The 26648-nt window shown below is 40.3% G+C and overlaps 1 protein-coding gene across 2 annotated transcripts in view; it reads right to left on the bottom strand.

Moving 5' to 3' along the window:
• Positions 1 to 26648, bottom strand: part of anapc1 (anaphase promoting complex subunit 1) — a 74552-nt gene that overhangs the window by 22922 nt on the left and 24982 nt on the right. The window contains exons 21-43 of one of the 2 annotated variants that reach the window (XM_033613728.2): positions 25650 to 25751; positions 25291 to 25460; positions 22966 to 23057; positions 21673 to 21821; positions 18349 to 18427; positions 17227 to 17263; positions 16132 to 16205; positions 14858 to 15036; positions 13989 to 14075; positions 13681 to 13820; positions 13242 to 13360; positions 11954 to 12084; positions 11406 to 11546; positions 7124 to 7276; positions 6794 to 6875; positions 6209 to 6300; positions 5205 to 5339; positions 4531 to 4613; positions 2937 to 3015; positions 2734 to 2808; positions 1703 to 1755; positions 1366 to 1513; positions 1022 to 1218 (exon numbers count right to left, since the gene is read on the bottom strand). In XM_033613728.2, coding sequence (XP_033469619.1) covers positions 1022 to 1218; positions 1366 to 1513; positions 1703 to 1755; positions 2734 to 2808; positions 2937 to 3015; positions 4531 to 4613; positions 5205 to 5339; positions 6209 to 6300; positions 6794 to 6875; positions 7124 to 7276; positions 11406 to 11546; positions 11954 to 12084; positions 13242 to 13360; positions 13681 to 13820; positions 13989 to 14075; positions 14858 to 15036; positions 16132 to 16205; positions 17227 to 17263; positions 18349 to 18427; positions 21673 to 21821; positions 22966 to 23057; positions 25291 to 25460; positions 25650 to 25751 — 2597 coding nt within the window. The remainder of the gene's footprint in view (positions 1 to 1021; positions 1219 to 1365; positions 1514 to 1702; positions 1756 to 2733; positions 2809 to 2936; positions 3016 to 4530; positions 4614 to 5204; positions 5340 to 6208; positions 6301 to 6793; positions 6876 to 7123; positions 7277 to 11405; positions 11547 to 11953; positions 12085 to 13241; positions 13361 to 13680; positions 13821 to 13988; positions 14076 to 14857; positions 15037 to 16131; positions 16206 to 17226; positions 17264 to 18348; positions 18428 to 21672; positions 21822 to 22965; positions 23058 to 25290; positions 25461 to 25649; positions 25752 to 26648) is intronic. The other variant, XM_033613729.2, reaches the window with a different exon arrangement.

The following is a 26648-nucleotide window of genomic DNA, read 5'->3' as shown; positions in this document are numbered from 1 at the left end:
CATGCAGCGATTCAGGTGTGTTTTGAAAGGCTACACTTAAAACATAATTAACCTTGGTGTCTACATCAGAGAATCATGAGTCAAAATCCAAAGTGTGTGTGTGCCTGTATTTTAACTACTCTGACTAATGTCAGTGAGGTTTGGATGTTTTAAAATGATTACCCTCTAACTTCTTCTTGTGCATGTACAGTATGCTTGCAAGTATTTTACATGTGCACAAGTCTCCTCCACGCCTGCCATGTCCTCAACTGAAGGTTCACAGTGGCCTGTTTGGTATTTTCCCTATAATCAACAAATCCCATTAGAAGACCAACTCAAAGAAGGAATTGATCTAAGAAGCCTTTCTCGCCAAAGTCTGACATATTCTATTCCTCTGTGTCATAGGCCTTCATGTTGTCCACAAACTGGTACAAACAGATGAGCCACATCGTTGCACTGGGTGACATGTTCCTTTATCACTGTGAGTACTGGTGTAATTTATTTTCAGTCCATCTTGCACACACAGTCCTGCTGCCATATAAACTCCCTTGAGCACCAAATTTATATTAATCCACAGCTGAAACAGTCCCTAACAAATGTTGTATTTTTTTAAGTATAGTTTACTAAAAACTACAGTGCCCAGATGTTTTAGGAAATTATTGAGCATCTTTAAAAAAAAGAATGAAAGTATATATTTATGAGACATTTCTACCAATGTATCTCGTCAGTAAGAACCAATGGGCCTGAAGCTGAGTGCCACAGACATGGTGGAGCAGTCAGTTTTAGATTTTTTATGGGATTTCATGAGAAGAAGAATATAGAAAAAATAAAAAATAAAAAATATTAAAAAAAATATATAATAAAAAACAAACAAAAAAAACAAAACAAACAACTGTCCAGTAAAAGTTGCAGTAAAAGTTACAACAGCAGATCTTCTGATTGGTGGACGACCCACAATACCTCTGAGCCACAGCTGCCCCTGAAGATAAAAATATGTATTTTTTTTCCTGTGGGGAATCTGTGAAATATGTTAACATCTTACCTGCCCCCTCCCAGGAAGAGCAGGCCCAGTGCCATGTGATGAGCCATGTGGAAGCCGTAGTTCATCTCCCCGCCAGTTCGCTTGTGGAAGAAGCGACAGAGCTGCAGGACCTTCAGGTTCCCTGTGCCGGCCATCACCATAGACATGGCCAACAGAATCATTGACAGACCAGTCTGAAGGTTGTAATAACCCGTCTGCTAAGGTAACCAGCACATGCGTTGATAGACGGAGAAAAAGAGAGCAAACAAAAATATAAGGAATCATCTGAAGTTTATCAGGCAACACAGCAGTTTTCATGACTGTGATAATCCTGTTAAGCCATAGAAACTTATACAAACACTTACAACGGCAGCTGTACCAGCAAAGGACATGATCTTCATGAAGGTCCTGGCAAACTCGTAAAGGCAGTCGAAGGCATCAGAGTTGGCTGAGCCAGCAAAGCGTAAGCCCAGTGCCATACAGGCCCCAGCGGTAATGTAGTCTTGGGCTTGGCTGAGAGAAACACATAACATGACATGATCAATCATGGTGGTGGGACACTGTGGAGAACATCACAAGCACAACTACAGTGGTGACGTGAAGAAATCACGTATTACACTAAATTCACCGAAAAACAAACAATATTCAACGTTTATTCCAGAATTTGTTTGATTCAGAGTCATTTTTGGGTTAAACACTTACGCCATTGTCTCCATGTTAATGTCTTCTGAAGGGTCAAAAGTTCCCCTCATGATCTGGAAACAAAACAAATGTAGAGAAACAGGAACTGTCTTATTGCTACTTTCAGTAGACAGTATGATGTAACTGGCTGTCTTAGCATATCTAACATTTAAATGGGCATAAAATTCTCCAAAATGAATCATGAGTAAAAACAATGAATTGCAAACATATTGCAGACACTTCGATTTACTGGAAAGATATTAAAAAGTACAACAAACTGTAAACAAAATCCAACAAGCCCTAGAGAGTGTTGCAGTAAAAAACATCCAATCACCTCAACCATATGAAGTAAGAAATTGCGCTGTGGATAAACAGCTGAATAAATTCAGCAAGTATAAATTTGCCTCTGGATTAATACGGACCAATTTTGGATCGACTATGTAACTATGGTGCAGTGTTTGGTACCTGGTTACAATGACAAAGTGTTCTGAATGTGCCAAAACTCTAGTTACTAGTATGTCTTCATCCATTCAACATGCTAGCAAGTCTGGAAAAAAATATTTCTAAAGAATAGACGCTGATACATTAATAACCAGCAGCTATTACCCTATAATAACATGTAATTTTTCAAAGAGACTCTCATGTTTGCAAAGGGCCAAAATATGTCCGGTACATCTATTTCTGTTACTTTATCAACAGACATATTTATATTTTTAACCATATTTATATCTAGCCGCTGCCTTTTTTCTGGCAGCAGACCAACAAACACAAGAACCCTTACTGCAGACTAAGTGGAGCAGCCGGAGGTTCACTTTCACTCCTTCTCAGGAGTTGTTAAGTTGTTTTCACACTGCATTTTGTCCTAATAACTTGTCAAACACCCTTCAGTGTATTTTCTGCGTATGAAGTGGTTGATGCTCTTTTCTTGTTCGTCCAAGGTGGCCATTGCTAACTATCCAGTTCTTCTGTGTGTGCATCAGGAAAGAGATACTACACAATAAGTATGCGCAGTAGCTTTGATGAACCGTGTGCATGTATATGTGTTTTCTCACCTGGGGGATGTTACTCTTGACCCACTCAGTATTAGGGAGGATTTCATCCCACATGATAATACACCGAGCAAGAGTCTGAGAGGGTAGAGAGGCGAGAAGGAGGAGAGGAGGCAGAGAGACATATATACCAGATTATGGAAAGGTGGGAAAAATGATCACACACACATGCACACACACATGCACACAACTAGTGCCACACTAACCCTCAGCAGCAGAAACTCTGGCTTGATGAAATCCAGCAAGAACCAAGTGTCTGGAGGTTTCAGCCAATCCGCAATCGACCTAGTGGATAGAACCAGGGAGAGACAAGGAGGTGTTAATCGCCTCCTTCAACACCCTCTCAGCCAACAGACAGACGGCATCAGACAATCCTTAAAGAAGACAGGAGCTTCTTGACGAACAGCAAAAAGCTGGAAGGTGGAGGAGTCTTGTTCCTCTAGCGTAATGTGACAACTGGACTCACTGAGGGATGAAACTATTCATCAGGCAGGTTAGGGTGTTCTGCTCGATTCACATGGACAAGATATGGGTGAAAAGTAGAAAGCACCACACATGCAGTTTGCTATTTATAAATGTACCATACTCACTCCAAGGTGTTTAGTGGCACAGCCATCCATCATGTTCTTTAAAACGTCAATTTTCCTATTGTTTTGTATCTTGAAATAAAATGTGAGTGGTTAAGTGATACATCAAAACCCTTTTTATTTGCTGTATAGCGCATTGTTTCATGTTTATGCAGCGCATGTGATGACTTATATTGTTTACACGAATGCATGTCATTTCTGTCTCTACATGGTCGCGTGTTTACAATTCTCCTCTGCTTTCTATATCGCTCATGGTGGAGTTTCGCCCCATTGCGCACGCACAGACACACACCAACCTCTCTCGCTCCCCCTCTGCCATTTTCCGCATGCTGTTTTTGAAATCTTCCACGATCACCTGCCCCTCACATTATTTGTAGTTCACCTACTTGACTGGCTCGTGGAGTGAATAGAGGAGAGGAGGGGAGGGGCGGTATTGCACATGCGTGATGCGCGTCTTCCATAGAAGACAAAATAACATCATCTCCAGGCGTCCGTGACCAAAAATCGTTTACCCTCGATTTTATTAATTTTGAAATCGTTTGACCTCAATATCGTAATCGCGATCACCAGACGATTAATTGCACAGCCTTACTGAGACATGAAGCAATATTCCTTTAAGAGAGCTCTTTGCGACGTTCAGAGCTAATGGCGCTAACAGCATGTGCAGTGCTAACAACACGAACAGTGCTAACAAAGCTAACGGTGCTAACAGAGCCAACGGTGCTAACACTGAGGGAGAGGAATGCCATGCTGCCATCATAGGTTGCGGCAGCGTTATCAGCAGTAACCGCCTCATAAGTGCAGAAGAGTGGCGAATAGCTAGCCAGTGGAAAAGAAACACAGGGACTCACATGCACAACAAAGAACAGTGAAGCTTGGATCACATCACACACAGGGAGCGTGACTTCACACTCTGCTCAGGACGCCATTACCCCACCTTAGATTTACCTAGCAGATACTTGTTTACTGCTATAATAATGTTCTAAATGTTGTATACTGTTCCTTTAAATACAAAACAAATTATTGAACAACATGCTCCCAGTTGGTACGAGTGCAACTAGTGCTCGTTGGTGCTATTGTAAAGTAAAAGCACTTGTGGCAGCAAGAGAATATTTTAAGTATCGCGAGTGATTTAGAAAAGTGCATCCCTGAGACTTTCTTGTTTACTTCTGTGCTTGAAGAGATAGCTGGATCAAACAGTTGTTTTTCTCACCTGTTGTTGGTCTTGAGGTAGATCATGGCGAGGGCCAGCGTGGCCCCTGGACACGTCACATCTACATTTATGGTGTCACCCTCCTGGAGTGACCATTAATGATGTTTGGAGAAAACAAATATTTGGTTAGCAAGCCAATCACAGTAACTATCAGTGTTTTGTTGTGAGTATATTTAAATTAAGTGAAACAAATTTAAGTATTTCAGTCAACTTGAAAAGATGTGTGAATTGATGAACATCATTATGACGTTTTATGATTACATAATGTGTACAGTGATTTAATTATGAAACTCTCGGGACTGACTTTATAATATCAACAGAGTTTCAGACTTACAGTACCTCAAAACAAATCTCTGACATTTCTTTACTGCAATTTCTTCCTACTAATAAACAGACTGAACGACGAGACAATACATCTGTGAAATACCCTGATGATGTATTACTCCAGCTCTATAAGGCTTTAATATATAATAAAGCCATTACACATTATCGTGAAATGATTACATTGTGAAATGCTAAAATGACAGTGTTATGAGTAATTTCTTTGACTTTAAGAAAAATGGAGGAGATTGGCAGCTTCATGAAGATGTATTTAAAAGTTCTACATGTTATTACAGTACAGTGAAATAACACTTTCATCTTTTAATAGAAACACAAAAGGATTTGTCGTCTACCTTGATTTGGTAGCTGGGAGACTTGTGTCTCTCCCTGTTGGCCCCAGCCTGAGCTCTGCGGTGGCCCCCAACCATGTACTGATACAACTGCTCGGGAACATTCAAGTCTATCATCCCAATCAGGTTACTGCCATGCTGCAAGGAGAGAGACGGGAGGGGGGATGGTTAAGGGAAGGAGAGAGGATGATGACAAAAAGGGACAGGAAAATGATGAGACAAGAGTGGGAAAAGAAGGTGGAGGAAACAGGACAGTGACAAAATAACAGAGAGGTGGAGGGGAAGGAATTACGGTGCAAGACAAAGACAGAGAAATTAAAATATTTTTTGTTGAGAAAAAAAAGCAGGAGATAATATGGGACAATGTCACACAGCGGCAGAAAGCCAGAGAGACAACAATACAGAGGTCATTGTAAACTTTGTGAGAATGTACGTTCTTCCTCTTCCTTAGTTGGCATGAACACAAAGTATCACTACGAGAATGACAAGTGACAACACATTTATGTGAGGTTTCATTTCAGGTTTGACTTTAGTATATCACCTCTCAGCCTTCCCAGTGAAGTTCCACCTCACTTGTGTACTATTACAATGAAACTACTGATCTTTCTATCTTTCTAAGAAATTCGGTGGATCAATCATCTTCTTACTGTGAATGCCAAAATGCAAAAATCAAGCCAAAAAACAAAAACTTCAGTGGTGAAGTTTAATGGCACAAAGTGTTTCTGTGTTCTAAAGTTTCAATTATATACTTAAGGTTTTGTGAGAAAGCAGTTGCGGCTCTCCAGAGTTCACGTTCAGCAAACATACAGGGAGAAAGCCCTACCAGAATATATAATCAAAAGGAAAATATTTTAGGTTCAACTTTGTGTGACTCTCTGTGACCGACAGTTTCCCTTAAACCATGTTATATGACGAACCCGGCTGGAACTTCCTTTGGTTAAAACAACATTAAAATGCTTCTGTAAATATTAATCGGCCTGCAGAGTGTTTTTTCGTGCATGACTTACCCCCAGACAAACCATGCCCAGAGCCAGTCCTGCAGCTAGTGAATAGGACTCTCTGTCTGTACAGTACTCCATCTCTGGACCAGGAGGTCGACCTGAAAGACACACACAGAGAAGCCAAGAAACAGATTTATACCATCTGTCCATGACGAGAAAATGCAAGAAACACACTCAGAAATATGAGATAAAGATCATTTTTTAACTTTTATTTATGTTTCAGGCTGCTATCAACAATCAATTAACCTGATGCTTCTTGATTAATCAATTGTTTGGTCTCTTCAAGTGTGAAAAATGCTTCTTATACAGTTTATTATTATCATTTATTGTAGCAGCTCTATTTCTGTTGGTGCCTTTTGCCAGCAGTATTCAGAACTTCAGTAGTATTCAGCAGTATTCAGAACTTCTGACCATATGTAAAATGGACCTTTAAAATGGAAATGCTGACCTTTAATTAAAAAGCTATCCCCTGTTAAAAGCACTTCTTTTGAACCTATAGTTAATTTTTGTTTTTAAGAGTCGTGCATTTGTGGCATCTGTCTGTTTTGAGCACACACACACACACACACACACACACACACACACACACACCTATCTCAGACAGCAAGACTTCAGCATTATGTCTGTGTCCCGTTCCCTGGTACACCAGCCCGATGCCAATTACAGCAGCGACCTGCAGAGCAGACAGAAAGAAAATTGAATGCTTATCAGTTAATTTTTTGTTTGTGTGTAATTTGTACATTCTTGAAGATGTCAGTAACAGTTTGCAGATCTTAATAAACACACGCAGACTAATAGCCGTGTAATTACTCATATACTCACTCGGTCATACGTAATCACTTACAATAAACACAATTTCACGGTCTACAATTAAAGTATTTCCTCACTGCACTGATACACTTCTTATTTATACACTCTTACCTGAACATTGTGGGGTACGTCCAGCTCAGTGGAGGTGGGCGGGAGAAGGGCAGGGATGTGTATACTGAGCAGGCGGGTAATTGACATGTCCATGGTGCCCAGTTTGGCTGAAGACACGCCCAGAAGGAGCCCGATACTGGTCATCTCATGGCCCTGAAAAGCAACAGTGAAAAGTTGGACCATTGCAGAACAGACATGTCAGTGGATTTGGGGTGTTGAAGATGGCTGAACATGATTTAAAAAATATTTGTAACTTACTGGCACAACTTTAACACAGGAGGCGGTTTCTGAACATTTCAAAAGCTGAGGTCTGAGGTATTTTTTCTACAAATAAAGCGATTTCTTCAAAGACTAGTCAGTTTACGTAAAATGTGTACAGCACATCACACAGCGTGAGGTGTCCCTGTGCGCTGAATACCTGCCGCAGCAGAACAAATTACTTCCAGTGTTATCACCTCTTACTGGGATTTCAATATCTGAGGAGCTCAACCAGCATCCACACCTCAGCTCAGCATGACTGACAGTTTTCATTAGACCCCTGCAGATCACCTGTGTGTGTTTTTAATAATCACAAAGGCATACCGCGCTCAGCCTACATGTACCTACACCAACAGTCTGAAATTGGTTATCTATAATTTCTGCTCTGCATTAAAATTACAAGTTCCAATCACCAGTCACTGCCAAAACGCTGAATTCCACTGGTGTTACTGACTGATATGCTCTTCAATAAGTATAAGTCAGTGGACAATATGCTAAGAATATTCATGACTACTAATTTTGTAAAGGATAGTCAAATTGCTCTCGGCGGCTGTTCCATCAGTGTGTGAGAGCGTGTGAATGGTTACTGAGTAGGAGGTGGCACCTTGTATGGTAGCCTCAGCCACCAGTGTGTGAATGTGTGAATGGGTGAATGTGACAAGTAGTGTGAAAGTGCTTTGAGTGGTCAGAAGACTAGAAAAGCGCTGTACAAGTGCGGGTTTTACCAGTTAGATGCATCTACATTTTGCCAACATGTTCATGTATAACATAAAAAGACAGTATCAGGCTCAGTGGCAGTTTTAAAGATTTGTAACGTCAGAGTTTGATAAAATATTTGTGGCAATTAAAATTATTTAATGACGTTTAAGGCCTAATATTTATGAAATTGAATTTAAGAAATCTTAAAACCTTTAAAGGACCTGCAGACACCCTGGACAAAACAACAACGAAGTGTCTTTTTTTGCTAGTTTAATTTCTAAAGTAGGTTCAGAGAGAACAGATCTTAAAGATTCACTCATTTTTCATAACCGCTTATGCTGTTGAGGGTCACAGGCGGGCTGGAGCCTATCCCAGCTGACATTGGGCGAGAGGCGGGGTACACCCTGGACAGGTCGCCAGTCTATCACAGGGCTGACACATAGAGACAGACAACCATTCACACTCACATTCACACCTATGGACAATTTAGAGTCACCAATTAGCCTGCATGTCTTTGGACTGTGGGAGGAAGCTGGAGTACCTGGAGGAAACCCATGCTGACACAGGGAGAACATTCAGACTCTGCATAGAAGGGCTCCCCCACCCTGGGTTCAAACCAGGAACCCTCTTGCTGTGAGGCGACACTGTTAACCACTACATCACCGTGCCACCAAGAGATCTTAAAGATAAAAAATAAATGTAACCCTTTTAAGGTGAGACTAAAGAACACACACATTTCTTTTAAATAAATAACAACACAGATTGTAAAGCCACAATTAATAACAACAAATAAAACACATTACATTGGCTCAGTTTGTCTTTGCAAAAGGCTGCAGCAACAAGGCAAACACACTGGGATGCTTAAAAAAAACAAGGGACAGACACACACACACACACACACACATCTCCACCTTCTGTCTAAAACCACAACCATACACAATTCTGATGAACTGATCCAAAGTATGTTAGTTTCTATTCTCACTGTAAAAGAGAAATTACGCGGACAGAAAACCACGAGCTGCAAGCAGGCTTCACTGTGAGACACGTTCATGGTTTTCATTCAGACTTACTGTCAGTTACACACACCTGTCTGTCATGTTTTACTGTGCAGTTCTAATGAGTTTCCTGCTGTTTTATTTGGACTATAAATCAGTGTGCGTCACCCAGAGTTATTAATGTCTTTGTCCAAATATAATTTTCTGTACATTCATTATAATGGATGAATTAGGTGATTTTGATTGTGTTGTGTCACTGAATTATCATTAAAATATTACTGTACAAGACGAGTTTGCTTAATTAAGGGTTTTGATGTATAGCTCAATACACCCAAGCCCTAAATTCGCGACTTCTGAAAAACGGCTTTCTTACCATTAAATGTGTACAATAATCTTTGTGGTCGATTATATAAAATGAGCTGAGCCTCACAGGACAGCATTAATACTTTAATCCGATCATTTCAGGCTGTGGACTTCCCCCAAATTTCAAGTACTTTGAAATCTGTATGAGAGCATCCTTACATTTAACTTAAAGACAAACGAATTAAGGAGAGCTCTTTGATCTTCATGTAGTGCAGCTTTAATTCACATCCTGAATCTATATGGGAACTAAATTAATCTTGAACCCAGTGTGGATCCTCTCTGTGTGGATTTGGTGCAGTGGCTCCCCTTCATCTTTACCCATGTCGTTACACTGCCTGTTTTAATTAAGAAAAATAAGAATTGGCTTGCAGCATCCTGTTGTTTTTCTCACTTGAAAGTGGGAAGGACTCATCTTGTGTCAAAGTTCTCATAGGGCAGAGTTTCGATCTGACTGGCTGCCTGGCTCCAATGCGAGTTTACGTCTCTCATTTACAGTCATCTAGAGAACTGTGTGTAGGTGTGTGTGTAGTTGTGTGCGTAAGTTAATGAGAGTAAATGGGTGTACCTTTGTATAAACTGTATTTAACTTCATATTTATTTCCCTTTCTTGCATTTCTTTGTGACTGGTGTGTTTACTGTGTGTGTTTGCACCACAGTAAAAAACAGTAATTTAGACCACCGTCTACTGTAAACTGAGCATTAAGGTGGAAAGGTGCTCATTAAACCCAAAATATGTCTGCCTATGTACGTTTGTAGGGCGTTAAAGGGACAGGACTCCACATAAAAAATATGTGTTTTTCCTCTTACCTGTAGCGCTATTTATTAGTCTAAATTGTTTTGGTGTGAGTTGTCGAGTGTTGGAGATACCGGCCGTAGAGATGTCTGCCTTCTTTCCAGTTTCATGGAACTAGATGACACTCAGCTTGTGGTGCACAAAGCGCCAATAAAGTACATCTGAAAAACCCAACAGCTATGTCTCTTTCCAGAAATCATGACCCGGTTACTCAAGACAAACCACAGACTTTGTTGTGAGCAGTTTCATTTACAAACTATTTTCTTTCTACCCAACTACCAAGGTGTGAAACAACTACTCAGATATTTTCTCCATACGTAAGCCTGTGTGGGCACGCCAGGGTTTACAATAACAGGCATTTGCCAGCTTTTTTTCTGGTACAAAATATAGTTGTCTGGCAGATAAAAACATCTACAGCCAAAATGTCCAGTGGTAAATATGCCAGATGGCATATCAATAAGCCAAATATTGTGTGAACATATTTTGCTGAGACAACTTGAATTATGCAGGCCAGATTTTAGATTTTATTTATCCATTGAAGCAGTACACAGTGCGCCCCTGCCTCTTTAGAGCATATGCCATATCCACAGTGGTCATGGTCAAGTAGGTGATGGCATCATAGATCATGTTCTCCAAGAAGACCTTCAACACACTGCGGGTCTCCTCGTAGAGCAGATCTAAGGTATGCTTTTCTTCACCATGGCAAGCAAGACGGTGGATAGTGGGCTTGGTGATTTACGGTAACACCTTGCACACTGAGTCTTTTTCCTCCTTTGCCTCTGTCACTAAACCTCAGATTAGTCACTCTGTTAAACTGACTGCTTCTCCATTAGGCTTTTTTTCCCAAGTTACTTAATTTGATCAGATGTATTGCTATTGAAATGTAAGCTATGACCCCCGGGCCACACAGCAGGCCTGAGCAGCACCACTTAGGCGCAGCTTCTGCTCAGCTTTTGGACACAAAGGTCTGGACTCTGGCCAATTTTTTCTGTGTGATGTGAGCAGTTTTTAGCAAAGAAGTTAAATTTCCGTTTCAAAATTAAAGCTCCCTAACGATGTTTTTATGGAAAGAATTGCTTCATTTGTTAACACAAGGATTTGTCCGGAATTCTGGAATATTAACGGCAATATTGGCTATAAAAAAAAAGTCTAAACCTGGTGCATGTGTGTTTACCTTGGTGAGGTAGTCATGTATGTTGAGTGTGGCCAGCTTGGTGAGGTGTCCGTTGAGGCCCAGGGCCATCAGGAAGCCTGCATACTCATTAGCCAGCTCTGGGCTCTTTGGCTTGTTGTAGGCTATCCAGGCTGAGTCCACCTTAACAAACAAAGAGAAAGTCACATTTATTTGCACGAGAACAAGGGAGGTTTTTTTACTGCAATAGAGTCTAAAGGTTTACAATGTTAAGGTGAGCAACCGCGACAGAAGTTTCTATGAGTTTGTCTGAATATTTCCAAATAAAGAAGTTTCAAAGAATGACAGAAGCCCTAAATACATTTCATGTCAATTAATTTTTATTGTATACAAGTATAAATCTCAGCCTGATGGTAACACTGGAGGAAATGCTTCACCAAAAACATTAGGATTTATTATGAGGACTTTCATTATACATGACAAATTGAATAGAAATCCAGCAAGGCAGACTGTAGAAACATGTAAGGTAGTCAGCTGCAGGTGTGGAAAAATGAACATAAGGCATGACAGAGCTGTGGTTTCAGGCTGACCTGTGAAGCAGGGGCTATTTTGAGTCCAGCAGCTACTCCGTTATGGAAGCTGGGCCAGCTGGTCATGTTGGGAGGAACATCGATGTTTCCACTGTTCAAATCTACCATAGTGTTCCTAGGAGAGGCACGGCCTGTGGTGGAAAGACAGAAATACACAATAAAATCTATTAAAAAAATACAAAACAAACAAAATCCTGATTTATTTTTCTGTTGATACAAATATAAGCACATAAAACATATAAATAAGAATCCATGAGTTACTGTCCAGCTGAGACACAGGGTGGCAACAGCTTTTCCTAAAGTCATTCAAAAGTCATTATAAGTGGCGCTGGTATGGGGTGTCGGTGGCTTAGCGGATAGAGCGGGCGCCCCATGTACAAGGCTGTTGCCGCAGCGGCCCGGGTTCCACTCCAGCCTGTGGCCCTTTGCTGCATGTCCTTCCCTCTCTCTCTCCCCCCTTCACACTTAAGCTATCAATTAAAGGCTAAAATGCCCAAAAAGAATATCTTAAAAAAATGAATAGATAAATAAGTGGTGCAGGTATGACCCTTTTCTGTATGTCAGCCCGCAAGTTAACATTGTTCAGGTTCCCTCAACAAAAACCGAATAGGATTTTTTCATCGGGTTTTGAATTATTTCAGAAAATAAGATCTGTGGCAAACAAACATTATGATACTTGCACGTTTTGTTCAGCAATCTTTGCCAATGAACACCATTTTTATTTATTTTTATTTTATTTTTTTTAAATAACAGGGACAGTACATATTAATAGACACTTGCATGTAAATATGTAGGATTGTAGCCATTGGCTAATTTCCATCCTTTGTCCCTGGGCAGGTTGATGTTAATGTACAGTCAATAAAGCAGAGATACAATAGCAATAAAAGGTATATATAGTAGGTAGGTATATATATTTAGGATTTTTGAAGCTTAAATGTAATCACCAGAAGTAAAAAGCTAATATTCAGCTATAAATGAAGCACACCACAGTCGCAGGACTGTGTCTGCATGATTGTCCATGGTCTCATTCAGCAACTTGTTAGCAATCTTTTAAAAACACATAAGAGCTTCAAAATTCACAGTGGAGTATTTACTGACGTACTTTATGTCAGACCAAAACATAAAAGTCTCTAAAATCTGTTAATCATGGACCTTATTTCAGGCATCTAACCAAAAACCAATTAAAAAAACCCACTGACTTCAAGACGAGGGAACCAGGAGTGCAAAAATGCTTAAGCCAATGCATTTAAAAAGTGAAAATCTACATATTTGAACATGATCACACTACCTGTCAAGTTGAGCTTTGGAACAGGTAAAGGTTCGGTCGGTACAGGGTGATAGGAGAATAGAGTGAAAAGGCCTCGGCCAACCGGAAGAGCCATGGTCCTCTGACACAACTGAAGCAGTCTGGGGGGAAAAATAACAAAGATGTGAACGAGTTAGAAATATTCTATAACTAACAGGAGGTGTGGGCCACCACTGATTACAACAGGCATCCCAGTGGATTCTCTATGTAAAACCACAAGACAAAGAAACAAACAAAAGATGTACACAGTGGAAAAAAGAACATTTTTGAGAAAGACAGACTGATTTGACACGGTACAACAATGTGACAAAAAAATCAGGGACAGGAATAAGAAGAAAGGCACCACACAACAGGAAAATATACAACTGTGTTGCTGTCTGTGAGCACAGGCCACACACACACACACACACATTACACTCACTTGTTCTCTTTCTCCTCGATGTACTCATGATCAGAAACCTCTGGTAACTGGACAACACTGACCCGGACCGGCCTGGAGCTCTGCAGGAGCCTCCTCACCTCCTGGACCCTCAGATCCTGACTCCAGATCAGTCCTGTGACCTGGAGATGATAACATATGAAATGTTCACATAGGAACTCCTGAATTTGTAACACTTAAAACAGAATAAAAAAACACAAGCCTGTTTGGATATTTTTTAATTGATAAAAGGTTAGAAAAGATTATCTTTAGAGTGAGGCAGGCCAACAGCTCCAGAGATAATGTGTTACCTCTTGAATAATGTCCGACATCCCGTCTTCCTCCTCATCTGCTTCTGTGGTTGCAGGAGGCTCCAGGGACAGACCTAAAACTTCAGTCTGAAGATACACACACACAAATGAGTTACATATTCCCGTACAGAGAGATTAAGATTTATTCCAAAGATAAATAATCATTATTTTTTTCTTCTTTCAAACATTATTTTGAAGATAGATCTTTTGTTGATAGACAGGAAAGGTGGGAGAGAGAGGTGGGATGACATGAAGCAAAGGACCAAGAGTTGGAATCAAACACAAGCTGCTGCAAAAGACTCAGCCGATACAGGGTGTACAGTCTGCCAGGTGAGCTACAGGTCGCCTCAGATGTCTATTAATTTGAGGGGGAAAAATGGCAGCTTCTTCAACCAAACTGTAGCTGGTATGACAGCAAAGCATTTTTTGGTTACTATTATAATTACATGTTTTCAGACACCTTCAAAGTATTATTTTTTTAACGTGGAATCCTCTGTGCATTGCAGGCACTGATAAGTCATTTAAGTCCCAGTAAAACAGAAGTTAGAGTGTCTTATGCTTCAGTACTGTGACCTATTTTCCAGTGAAACAAAATATGTGAAAGGTGTACCGTAACAAAAAGGATTTAAATCAAATCCCTCACATTTGAATGAACCGGGCTTAGGGGTTTAGCACAATACTGAGCAACAGAGTCCTCTGCCCCTCAATAGGGGCGCATTCAATCTGACAGTGTGCACCATTTGCTACGGTGACAAGGTTTAAACCAAAACTCTTCACTAGAGCTGGGAAGTCCAAGTCAGTCCACAGTGTGTGTACCCTGATTTAACACTTCATAAAAAGCTCTGAGTGTTAACGTATTTCACACTCACAGCTTTGCTCTTGGCCAGGGTCATCTTGTGAGCTTGTTTGGTCAGATCCTGCCGCCCAATCAGCAGACAGACTTCCTCTGACCAATCAGAGCACGGCTGTTCCCGGCAGCGGTAGATGGCCTCTCTGATCGGCAGAGCCACACCAAAGGGGACGGACTCCAGGTCCTTCAGGGTGAAACCTACACCAGTGAAAGGATGAGAGCAGATGCATTATCTCTGGTTAAACAAAAAGCAATGTCCTAATTTAGAGACCGTCTTTCTCTTTGAGCTCTCATAATAACAGGCAGAAGAGCCACTCCTGTTTCAAAAGCTCCTCCAAATGCAAATATTTACTGTTTTTTTTAGGCCACCTGTGTTGGTTAGTGGTGCATTCAGACCATACACTCTACAGTTTTTGTTGGCCTGGACGCGCATGTAATGAATGCATATAGACCAACATTATCAAAGCGCTTAGAACATTCAAAATGTTTTATTGTGTACCTATGAAATGATGAAACGTTACTGACAAAAAGTCTGACTTCACAAACACTCCAGACTTTGAGAGCCAGTTCCCGGGTTGAGGTTTTACAGGACAGATGTGAATGTGTAAATTTGTGTTGGTGTGAACCAGTGCAGTGCAGTGCTGAAAAGACGGTATGGCTACAGCGATCCTTTCTCTGTATTAGTGGTTCTCACACTGTGTGTGGCACCCCTGAGGGGGCATAAAGCCACTGCAGGTGGTGCATAGAAGACCAGGAGTCAGAGTGAAACAAAGCTAGATGAATATAATTTATGTAGGGAAAATAAAAACTAAAATATAGAGGCTCATGCACACCTTCAAAATCTTAGACAAGTGTGTAGGAGGAAAGTGTCCATAAGTGAGAAAAGGGAGTTCCTGCACACTGTCCTGTTACTTGCAATAAACTTTATTATATAAACATTGTTTAGGACATCAGACCTTCATCAGGTCAGGTGATGGTCTGATGAAGGAAATGTTGTTTATCTTATAAAGTTTATTGCAAGTAACAGAACAATGTGCAGGAATTCCCTGTTCATTGCTTACTTAGGGAAAATAAACAAAGAGTTTGCTCATGCTGACCTTTTTTTCACTGAAATTCAACATGGATCCTTTTTCTTATTATTTGTTTCTCCAAATATTGTTAATGATAATTAAAAAAAATTGTGGGGAGGGGCGCACAAACTTTTTCATCTTCTGAAAGGGGGGCATGACAGAGAAAGTTTTAAAACCACTGCTCTGTATACAAAAAAGCTAAAAACAGACGTGCTTGTCTTACCTTCTGAGGTGAGCCAGACCACCAGCCGCTCAGCCAGACTCTCACTGGAAAACTGGACCTTCACACTGCTCTGTCTGGAATAAACAAAAATATAAGTTACAACAATGTTAAGTGACTATCAAAACCTAACGAAAAGCACAATAAATGGAATAAACACTATATATCTAAGAAGAAATGTTAGTTTTCAGGATAAGGATTTTCACACTATTCCACTGATCTACATGTGGCTGTAATGCACCAAGAAACTCAGTAATGCACCACCAGGGAATGAAGGCAATGAAGAAGACCACTGATAGCTAATAAGGGAGTAAACAATACAGGTTCATACATGTATTTTGGGTTTCTACTAAAACATGTTTACATGCTTTGATGTTTAAAAACACTTTCTCCTCCTGAAAAAGCTCAGTCTGCTCTGAGTCAGTCTACACTCTGTATCTCTGCAACGTAATCACAGCAAGGTTAATGACTGTAACAGAGTATAGCGTAATAAACGCTGCTAAACCAAAATCTTCACAACTGGACATGTTCCAGAAGGAATATGATGCAAAATCAGGGAGAAATTAACAACATCAGCAACTAAGATTACAGGTTTCCCTGATGTTAGCATGTCGCTACATGTAGCAGTGTATGTGATGTGAACACTTGCAGTAGCGTGCCTGGAGCGGATGACCCTATAAAGAAATCTGTCACGAGCTGACATCAGCTTGTCGCGAAGGTAGAAAAACAGTTGGAGAGTATTCACAACAGTCTGAAGCCTGAGGTTTTTGCTCACAGGGATCACTTTCACATATGTTAACCTTATCATTTGAGACTTTGTCCACATTTAATATGAGCAGAAAGTAAGGAATAATAATATCATAATAGGTCCTCTTTAAAAAAAACAACTTGGCAATGTTTGAACTGAATGTTAACATAAGGTTTGAGTTTTTAAATGTGTGCGTGCCTTCTAAAATGATTTTTAAAAAACCTGTTATCATGTATAACAAATCCTGTCATTGTAGCTGCTCTAAAAAAAAGAAAAAAAAAAAAACAAAACTAAAATTGCAAAGCTCTTCAGGCTCAAGCTCTTCCTCTCATTACTGCGAGCTGAATTACCTTCTGTAGTGTGGCTCACTGGCACAGGACTTCTGGCCTGAGAAAGTGGAGGATGAGAGAGACAGCAGGAGAAAGAAGTCAATGTGTTTAATCATTTGCTCTCTTGATTGTGAGATGTGATATCATACTAATTAAAACTCCTTAAAGGTAGGGTCTGGAGGATTTTCCAGTTGCTATTTGTAAACACACATTCAAATTTGGCCCCTCCTATCAGGCTCAACTCTCCCGGGTGTACGGAGCCCGGAGGTACGGAAGAAGGCTTCACAGAAGAGGTTCAGGCAAGGCTCACGCTGGTGCATGCTCGGACACGCTCGGGCACGGCACCTGCGCTCTCTCATTGGCTGGGGAAATCTCCGCCCAGAAGCGGTCCGAGCTCACAAAAACATCAAAATACAGTTAAAGGGCAGGAGCTCTGCAAACAGAGTCACCACCACACATGAGTAGAAGCCCATAGGTGATGATTAAGCAGGATTTCATTTGTATATGTCTATATTTTGTTTTGTTTGAAAATCCTCCAGATCCTACCTTTAAGGAAAGTGTGCAATCCTCATCTGGATTAAAGCATGTTAACACATTCACTGACTGGCTGCTAAAAATTATGGGTAAAACGACAGTGACATTTTGTTCATGATGAGTGGTGGACTGCATTTATGTTGAATGACATGTTTGGCTTTGTTTCGTCGCAGAAAAATGTCAACACAGAGCTGGAAATGAAAAGAAAACAAAGCAGTCTCTCTGGATTCTTTCACACCGCCCACAGAGTCAATGACTAATTCTGTGTCAGTGGAAAAGAGGGTGATCAAACACCTGCAGCGACTGCTGTCAGCTGAGCACTGTATTCCTTTTTTCGTTTGTTTGTTTTCGGATCACAACAAATGGAGGGAATCAGGTGACACACATACATGAGGTCACTGCAATCTGCCTTTCTTCTGTTTTACTGGACCCTGAAGCAGAGAACTATGGGACTGGCAGGTAATAAGAGCAGGTTGTCAATAAATGTTCGCATGCACAAACACACATAAACAAGGTCAAAGGGTTCAGTCAGACACACACACAGTCCCAGAATGCAATCACAGACAAGCAAAATGTTCTTGAAGGGAAGTCACAGACACACACACACACCTGCAGAGAGCTTGGCCAGGTACTGTGACACATCAGTTGAAATAGCATGTTCATCTCCAGTGATGTAGAGGGCATAACTCTGAGAGGAGAGACACACAAGCAAAGACAAAGAGATACAGAAATAAACAATAGAAAGCAAAAACAGAATCGGCATCATTTGTACACAAACCTTAAAACATGAGGTTTTTCAAGCTCCATTAAAATCTGCAGTGATTGATGTTTACAGTTTTTAAAAAATAAAAATAACTTTAGAAATATGTATCACCACATTTAATCTGTAGAGAACACACAGCTTATGTATGAAACATATATTTGCTTTTATCTGTCTATATGTGTCTATTATGTCCACTTTAAAACGTTGAAATGTAGAGTGGGTTCATGAAAGGCAGGTACAATGAAAAAGAAATCTGTAAAAACTAATTGTCTGGCAGCCGGAGGGAGACTGAAGATACTGAGAGGCTGAGCAGAAAACAAATATTTAACCCAGGAGGCTAGTTGGAATTATAGGGAGGTAAACCAGAGGGCCAGCTCATTAACCATTTCTACTGTAATAGCATTACTCTTCCTTCTGCAGACCCCGGCAGACATTACATCCATCACAAAATGAACCAGTATAGTGTAAGGAGAAACTGTGCAAGGGTCAAAACAAAAGCTAGAGCAAGCAACCAAACATATAGCACATGTTAACATACTGTAAATGCACACACAGACTGACTGTTTGTATCCATGTCCGTCTGTCTAGTAATTCATTTTCAAGAACAGTGTGGTTGATATGAAGCACCCAAAAATTAGGCTCAGTTATTGTTACAGCCAATATTATCCATTTGCAGAAGTGCATTGTCAGCAGGGTCAGACCTGCAGGCCAATGCAAACTGCGCCACCTATAGGCAAAAAAAGGAAAAGCAGCAAACGTAATGATGTCGATGTGCACCATCTTTCTACACAAACTAAACCCTATCTTTGGCGCTGGTTGTTTTAATACTAATTTTAGGTGTAATTGTAATCATAATTTACACCAGGCACTGCAAGAATAGGGCAAGGAAATCATTAAGGGTCCCAACCAGCGTGATAACAACCCTTTTCTCCCCCTGTGGAGGTCGGGAAGAAGGTGTCAGATACACCAGGCCAGCAATGATACCCCTTTTCCACCAATATGGTACTGGTTCCTGCCCAGTTTCTAAATCTAATTTTGAACCATTTAGAGCATTTTGACAAAACACTAATTGGATAAGAGCCCAAAAAGCTGGCTCGCAGCTGGAACAAAAAAAAAAAAAATCCCAGCAGGTTTATCTTAAACTGAAGTGCAAACCATGATGACATCAGTGGGCGTGTCATATTCTATAGACTGGAAAGAGAGGATGGAAAAGTCAAGTGAGAAATTGTCAGAAAAAAGCGTGCAGTGATCAGTGTAATGTATGATTCTGCTACTACTGTTAACTTGTGATGTGTTTTGTGCAATGCTGTCGATTGATAACACATCCTTGATGACAATGGTTCCTGGCAAGACTGGCGGAAACACGGGCTTGTTCGCTCAAAAACGCCAAGATTTCAAGAATCCTAAAAGGATCTAGTTCAAGAATCAAAGCTGAAATGGAAAACAAGGGGTCTGAGGGGCTCAGGAAGAGCTCCTACCAACCGACAACAACTGCAGACCCACGTGGATGTAAGTCTACCTGACTGAACAGATTTGTCACTATGAAAAGTTCGATTTGCAATTTAAAACAGGAAATGCTACATTTAACTGTTCATAAGAACTTTTAATACCGCCAGTTAGGATAAATGACGCATAATTTGATCTATCTATATGTACACATTGTACATATCTATCTATATGTCCACATGTTTCTCTAATCTGTCCGTCTCACAGTCGTCATCGCCTCCGTCATCCTCTAGAGAAATAATGGCAGCAGGAAACAAGATTTGTTTTCAAGTGCCCTTCCTTTGTTTATAAGTGAAGGTTGAATCAGTCAGCACCACACACACGTGCATGTATGCATGTACACGTCTTCAGGCGTAATTACTCTTTATGTTCAAAAAAAGAATCACAGACATACTACACAAATAAATTATCTGACTGCATCTCAGTCAAAGCTGAACTCTTTACCCTCACTGTGTGTCTCTATCACACACACTCATCAGAAAGCCTGGGAGCAGGATGAAAGTTTTAATAGGCTGACAAAAGCTTCTCAAAGTTTAGTACAATACACACAGTGAGACATCACCAATATGATTTAATATATCTTAGTTTTTGACAGTCAAATCGCCTCTTTTGAAAGGCAAACTGCACTATTAAAATTTGATTTAACCTTTTTATAACAGCTGCAACTCTTCACTTCCTCTGGCATGTAACCAAATATGAAAATATCCTGATTGTGTGAGTTGTGTGATTTGGGTGAAATGGAACGTACATCCCATTTTCTTTTTTTTATTGTACAAATTATGATGATCTAAGAGAGCAAAACCCTTAATTTGTATTGATTGTATTCAAGTCTGCCAACATTGTCTCAAAAGCCAGGAAAAGACTGACTATTTAATTAATATTTACTCTGATTTCTAAAGCACAATATAGGAAATGTTTTTGTCTGTAATATATAAAATGAATACGCAGGGGTCTGTTTCTGGCTTTCATAAACTGATGGTGTCTTGTAAGCCCATGCAAGCCGAGCACAGTTGTATGCATGATGCAATAGTAAAAATGTCATTCATTGAAATATCTTTTAACACTACTCTACTCTACATTACTCTACACATTAACCAAAGAAATACATCTGACATAATTTGCTCATTGATTGTATGTCAATGCTATTTAGGCACCATCAGATCAGTTCTTGTAACATAATTGCAATTTATTTTGCTAAATGCTGTGATCTGACTACAAACAATATATTTATTTTTCCATATTTTTTGGAAGAACAATATATGTATGTGTTAATATACTTTTTCACGGCAATATTTCTCAAGCAGCAAGAAAGTCTTATGTCTGAATAATTACATTATATTTGGGAGCAGCAGATAGGACATACAGGTTTAAAACTAGGTCTGTTATCACCTACTTTAAAAAGATTTTGGCATCTTTGTAGCCGGGTCATCTAAACCTGTGATTTCTGTCTGCCTCTACCGTTAACTAAGAAAGAAAGACACAAAAATGACCTAAAAACTTAAAAGTTGATATGATTTTCCCCTGAAGTGTCAGGCCGATCTGTTCTGTTACATTATCCATGTCCTCTGATGAATGACACAAATTTTGTTTTGGTCACATGATGCACATCACACATTCAAAAAGGTTGAGATTGCTCAAGATGACAAATAAAACTTTGGTCGTACCAGAACCAGCAGTCTGGTCCTCTGACAGATGCCGGGCAGGTAGGGAAAAGGTGGGAGCTCCTCCCCTCTTAAACAGCTACTGAGCCAGCTGAGCACACAGGGAGGCTCTGACCTCAAGTAGGACGGACGCTGCATCTGACCAATCAGAGCTGAGGAGGGACAGGTAAGGAGAAGGGAGACAAGGAGATGTATTTTTTAAAACAGTACAGATTAGGGCTGCCCCCTGATAGTTGACCAAATGTTAGCCAACCAGAAAGGTCATTAATCGTCAAGATTTCATTGGTCGCTTAGTCACAGAAAAAATAAATAAATTTAAAAAAAAAAAGTGAAACTCTATCAGGAGCTGCAACTTGTCAAAATAAATCAAAACCTATGACTGGATCATGTGGGAATTTAATTTGAAAGGACAGACACAGGAAGTGTCCACGCTCAGCAGTCAGACAGGAGTCTGACTTAATTTCCAGGGCTGGTACCTGCGGTTATTCCACAGGCTAGTTAATAACATGTCGGGCAGGAAATCCAAAGTGTGGGATCATTTTGAGAAGGTGAAGGACGAACCCAAGGTGATATGTAAACTCATCTTCATTGGTCGACTACAAACGTGACGTATCATCTGAAACATGGAAGTAGCTACATGCCCATTAGCCCACAGCGTCATTAACAGGCGGCTCGCTCAGTGTGTGACGTGCACTTGTAGATAAAATATAGGCCTATATTAATGAAGGTTCATTAGTGCGGTTTTGTATTTCTCTGTAATGTAGCACAGTGTTAACAATGTTACTGATACTATTCTTTCTCACACCTTCAACTCAAACCACCAAAATATATCATTTAATAATTAAATTAATATTGTAAACATGCGGGTGACTAGTCGACTAATGGACCTAAATGACGACTATTGGTGGACTAGGAAAATTCTTAGTCGGGGGAAGCCCTATTAAGATTAATGGTTATTTTTCTTAATTTAAAATACTATTAAGAGGAAGTCTGTCACACAGATTTTTTTGACAGGTGCTTACAAACAGTGGTTACAGGCAGAACTTCACTAGTAGCAACTGAAATGCACTGAACAAGACTTTCCTGTTAAGTGTCTTCTTGTTATTCAGTCAAACCCTGTGCATATTATTCACTAATTAAGACTTATAATACAAGTACCCCCAGACACACAAAGGATCACTGTAGACTGCAGTCGGCCTTCATCAGCAGCAGGCCACTCTGCCCTCTGTTTCACTACAACATGTCTTGTCTGTTTCCTGACTTGATACCATTATTAGACGATCAAATGAGTCTTACCCTGGTCAATGACACAGCTCTCGGTGAAGCCACTAATTAATGACGGGTAGTCTCTCCAGTACAGATCCACGTACTCCTCCAACTGGAGGTCTCTGCAAACAAAGAGAACAGTTGTTATATATTAACTGTACAACAATAACTCCACATGCATGAACACATCACACATCACAAAGTTTCTAATATTTAATCGCTGGGTTATTCAGTCTGCTTTGTACCAGGTCTTTTTATAGTAAATTGTTGCAGGACATTGAATCAAATCTAAAAATGTCTCCACATTCTCATAGAGTCTCTGTGGCATTTAACTTGTTTTTGAGCAGTAATTAAACACGCACTGTGAGTAATTAACAGCCGTGAGTCATGACCGGCTTCACAACAGATAATCAATAGTTTTTAATCACGGTGCTAAGACCTGACTCCCACACAATGTTCAGCTGTGTGTGAGTGTGTGCATGCACGTGTGTGTGTGTGTGTGTGTGTGTGTTATACACTGGGAAATAAAATGGTAAAATATATGTGAGAACTGTGTATGCCTGTATATGGCACTGTAGCTATTTCCAGTTCTGAGGGAAAAAAACTGTCAAATTCTGACAGGAAATGCACTTCTGTTACTACCTAAAATTAAAAACCTTACAAATATTACTACTAATTACCAATACCATTAATATCATAATACCCAAATATTTAAATGTGATATTAAAGGTACTGTTATTAAAAAGAAGAAGAAGAAAAAGAAGCAGGAGAAGAAGGAGAGATACTTAATATCCAATAATTAATTCAATTTTTTCACTCTGTTGCTATATACACACAGGCCTGAAATACACACACATGCACAAACAGGATCTATGCATTAAATGGAGAGATGTCAGGCGAGGGGGCTGCCTTGGACAGGCGCCCCGAGCAGATGGGAGTTTAGTGCCTTGTCAGCAGGCAGGAACCTCTCCAGCCACCAGTCAATGCCTGACCTAGACAGAGACTTGGGCCGGCAACCCTCCGGTTCCCAACCCAGGTCCCTATGGACTGAGCTACTGCAGACCCAAATTTCTGTTTTTTTGAGGTTTTTACATCATTCTTTTGCTTCCCAGTAGTGTTCCTAATGTTGTCAAATCTAAACATTTAAATTTTGGTTGCAATCTGTATGTTTTAGTGTCAAAATAATATGTTCCTGAGGCCTGCTAAAAACGTTTTTTCCACGTCACCTGATGTAGATTTCTGCATGATCACGCCGCTGCATATAAAAACGCCTTTGTACTGTGCCTCCTTGTGACTGATCCTCCAAAATAGCGACATTGCTGTAACCCCCTGACCAGCTTGGAAGCTAAGCAACATAGTGATGTGGACGCCACGTTAGTTTGGATCTAAAAGTCACAAAAAAAACACAAACTAATTGAGAAATTCCAGCAACAGCTTCAGTTCCCCGTCAAAAAGGGTTGTCTAACAGCAGTGTAAAGCATTGAAAGTATTACACTGACTATGGTTAAGTGCCTCATACAACCCTGCTTTAAAAAATCCACACTAACCCTTTCAGTTATTATTATTAATAACTCACCACACTAACATACGTCACTGCTTTTTGCTAACAGCTGAGTGGGCGTTTCCATTTGAAAACTCCTAAATGACGCAGATGGACCCGCCCTTTAAAAACTGAATCACTCCTGAAAAATGCCTAATAAAACAACTGGGATCATTTCAACTTAACCAGTTGGCCTCATAAAGCAGAAAGAGTGTAAACATTTGCACCATAATTCACAGCAGCCCACATACTAATCAACAAAGGCCAATTACTCTGAAGAGCACTTCACTCTCCCACTCCACCAGTTGTGTTAGCGGTCACTTACCGACCTGTTGAGGTTTATTTCTCAGTACATGTCGCTAAAGAGCCTTGATTACATGCATGCTTTGACTAAAAACAATGAAATGTTTTATCCTCTGGGCCAGAGTTAAATGTATTTGAGAGAAGGGGGGCCAGGTTTTGTTTGGTGTGATAAAAGGCTCAAGTTGTTTCTCTGTGTTGTGACCTTTATGTATTAAAGCAACAGTTTTGCACTTACTCAGTTCTGTGTGGGCATTATTTCCCTCCTTACATCACTTTATAAACATAAAATACAGACTCTACTCTTCACAGCCAGCCTGCACTAGCCACACGCTATTAACATCCCTTGTAGCAGCTAATAGAGACACAGATGGAAATTAGCCTTTAGCTAAATCTGGTGCAAACATCTTTTTGTTTTGTAAACAACTAATGTACGTGCATGCTGCCCTTTTTATAAACTAAATAAACTAAACTAAATACACACACACACACACACACACACAGGCAGTGGTTACCTGGCCAGCTGTTGCAGCAGACAGACCAGTGAGGAGGCTCTTGCTCTCTGCAGCTCGTCCAACTGCAGCTCCTGATAGAGCAGATGGAGAACGTAGAAAAGAGCAGGGATGTGAGGGAAGAGAGGAGCTGAACTGTCTAACTTCAGAGACGGACTGGAGTGAGGGGACACCTGGGACAGAGGAAGAAGAAGAAGAAGAAGAAGAAGAAGAAGAAGAAGAAAAAGGAAATACAAGGAACAAATTAAATAGTGAGGATACAAAACAAAGAATGACGTACACAAGACAGACTAGAAGTAATATTATATCAACTACAGCATATTTAAGCAATCCTGGAATTGTTAAAAGACTGAGTTACTTACAGACGACAAGTCCACAGTTTCTGTGGTGAGAGTATTGTTGGAGCAGACAGGCTGGGAATTCATCTGACGGTGGTAATGAGACCCCAACAAGTAGTCCAAGTCCTAAAGAGAGTAGAGACAGAGATAAGCCAGTGTAAAGGTGGGTTCTCTAACCAGTCAATATTTTGAGTATAGAGCATATCATAGAAATAGAATGAGAGTAGACATTCTCATTCGCATCAACACAAAAGGCTGGTCCATTTTTACGTGTACCACTGTCATTGCTAAAAACTGCAACCACTGTAGCGGGCTGACGTCCGTATAAACTTCAATATAAACTGACATGCAGTAAGTTGCGTACTCAGTGACAACCAAACAAGCAGTGGAGTAGTAAGAAGCATGGAGAGGGGTCTTTTGTGCACTATCTCCATTGCTTTGCTGCTTGAGAGGAGTTGAGGACTGCTGGATTTAACTGCGTCATATTTCTATTGTTAAGTCATCAAACTCATGAGTATCTCAAGTTAGTGAGTGTGGTACACTTTACGGCCCCATTGACATGTGTTGTCACCATAACAACTAGCAGCAATTGCCATTTTCCTTTAAACTAGTCAAATGACCATGGTACAATATCAGTTCGACAAACAAAATAAGTAAATTTAAAGCTTTGTGTGCAGCAAAATTATCTCCAGGACACATTGCTGCTTTCCTAATTGATAAATATGCAGCTTGTTTTGGAGTAAAATAATAGGAACATTCAGAATTGGTGCATTGTTGTTTCCCAAATGAAAAAACAGACATTGCAATGAATCTTATAAATGTGTGTTAGTGTATTTTATGTATATTTTGTGTATTAATGGTGGCTGCAAATCATCACCATATCTGGACAGGGTCACAGACTGATGGGGTCAACAGCATGCGTCAGTTTAATCAGGCTCATGCAGCTCCTCAGATCAAACACACACACACACACACACACACACACACACACTCTCACAACTACACAACACAGCCTAAGCCTCC

The sequence above is a fragment of the Epinephelus lanceolatus genome, chromosome 17 (assembly GCF_041903045.1).
Source record: "Epinephelus lanceolatus isolate andai-2023 chromosome 17, ASM4190304v1, whole genome shotgun sequence".
NCBI lineage: Eukaryota > Metazoa > Chordata > Actinopteri > Perciformes > Serranidae > Epinephelus > Epinephelus lanceolatus.
The sequence above is the reverse complement of the archived record's forward strand: the minus strand, read 5'-3'. Positions and strand labels throughout refer to the sequence as shown.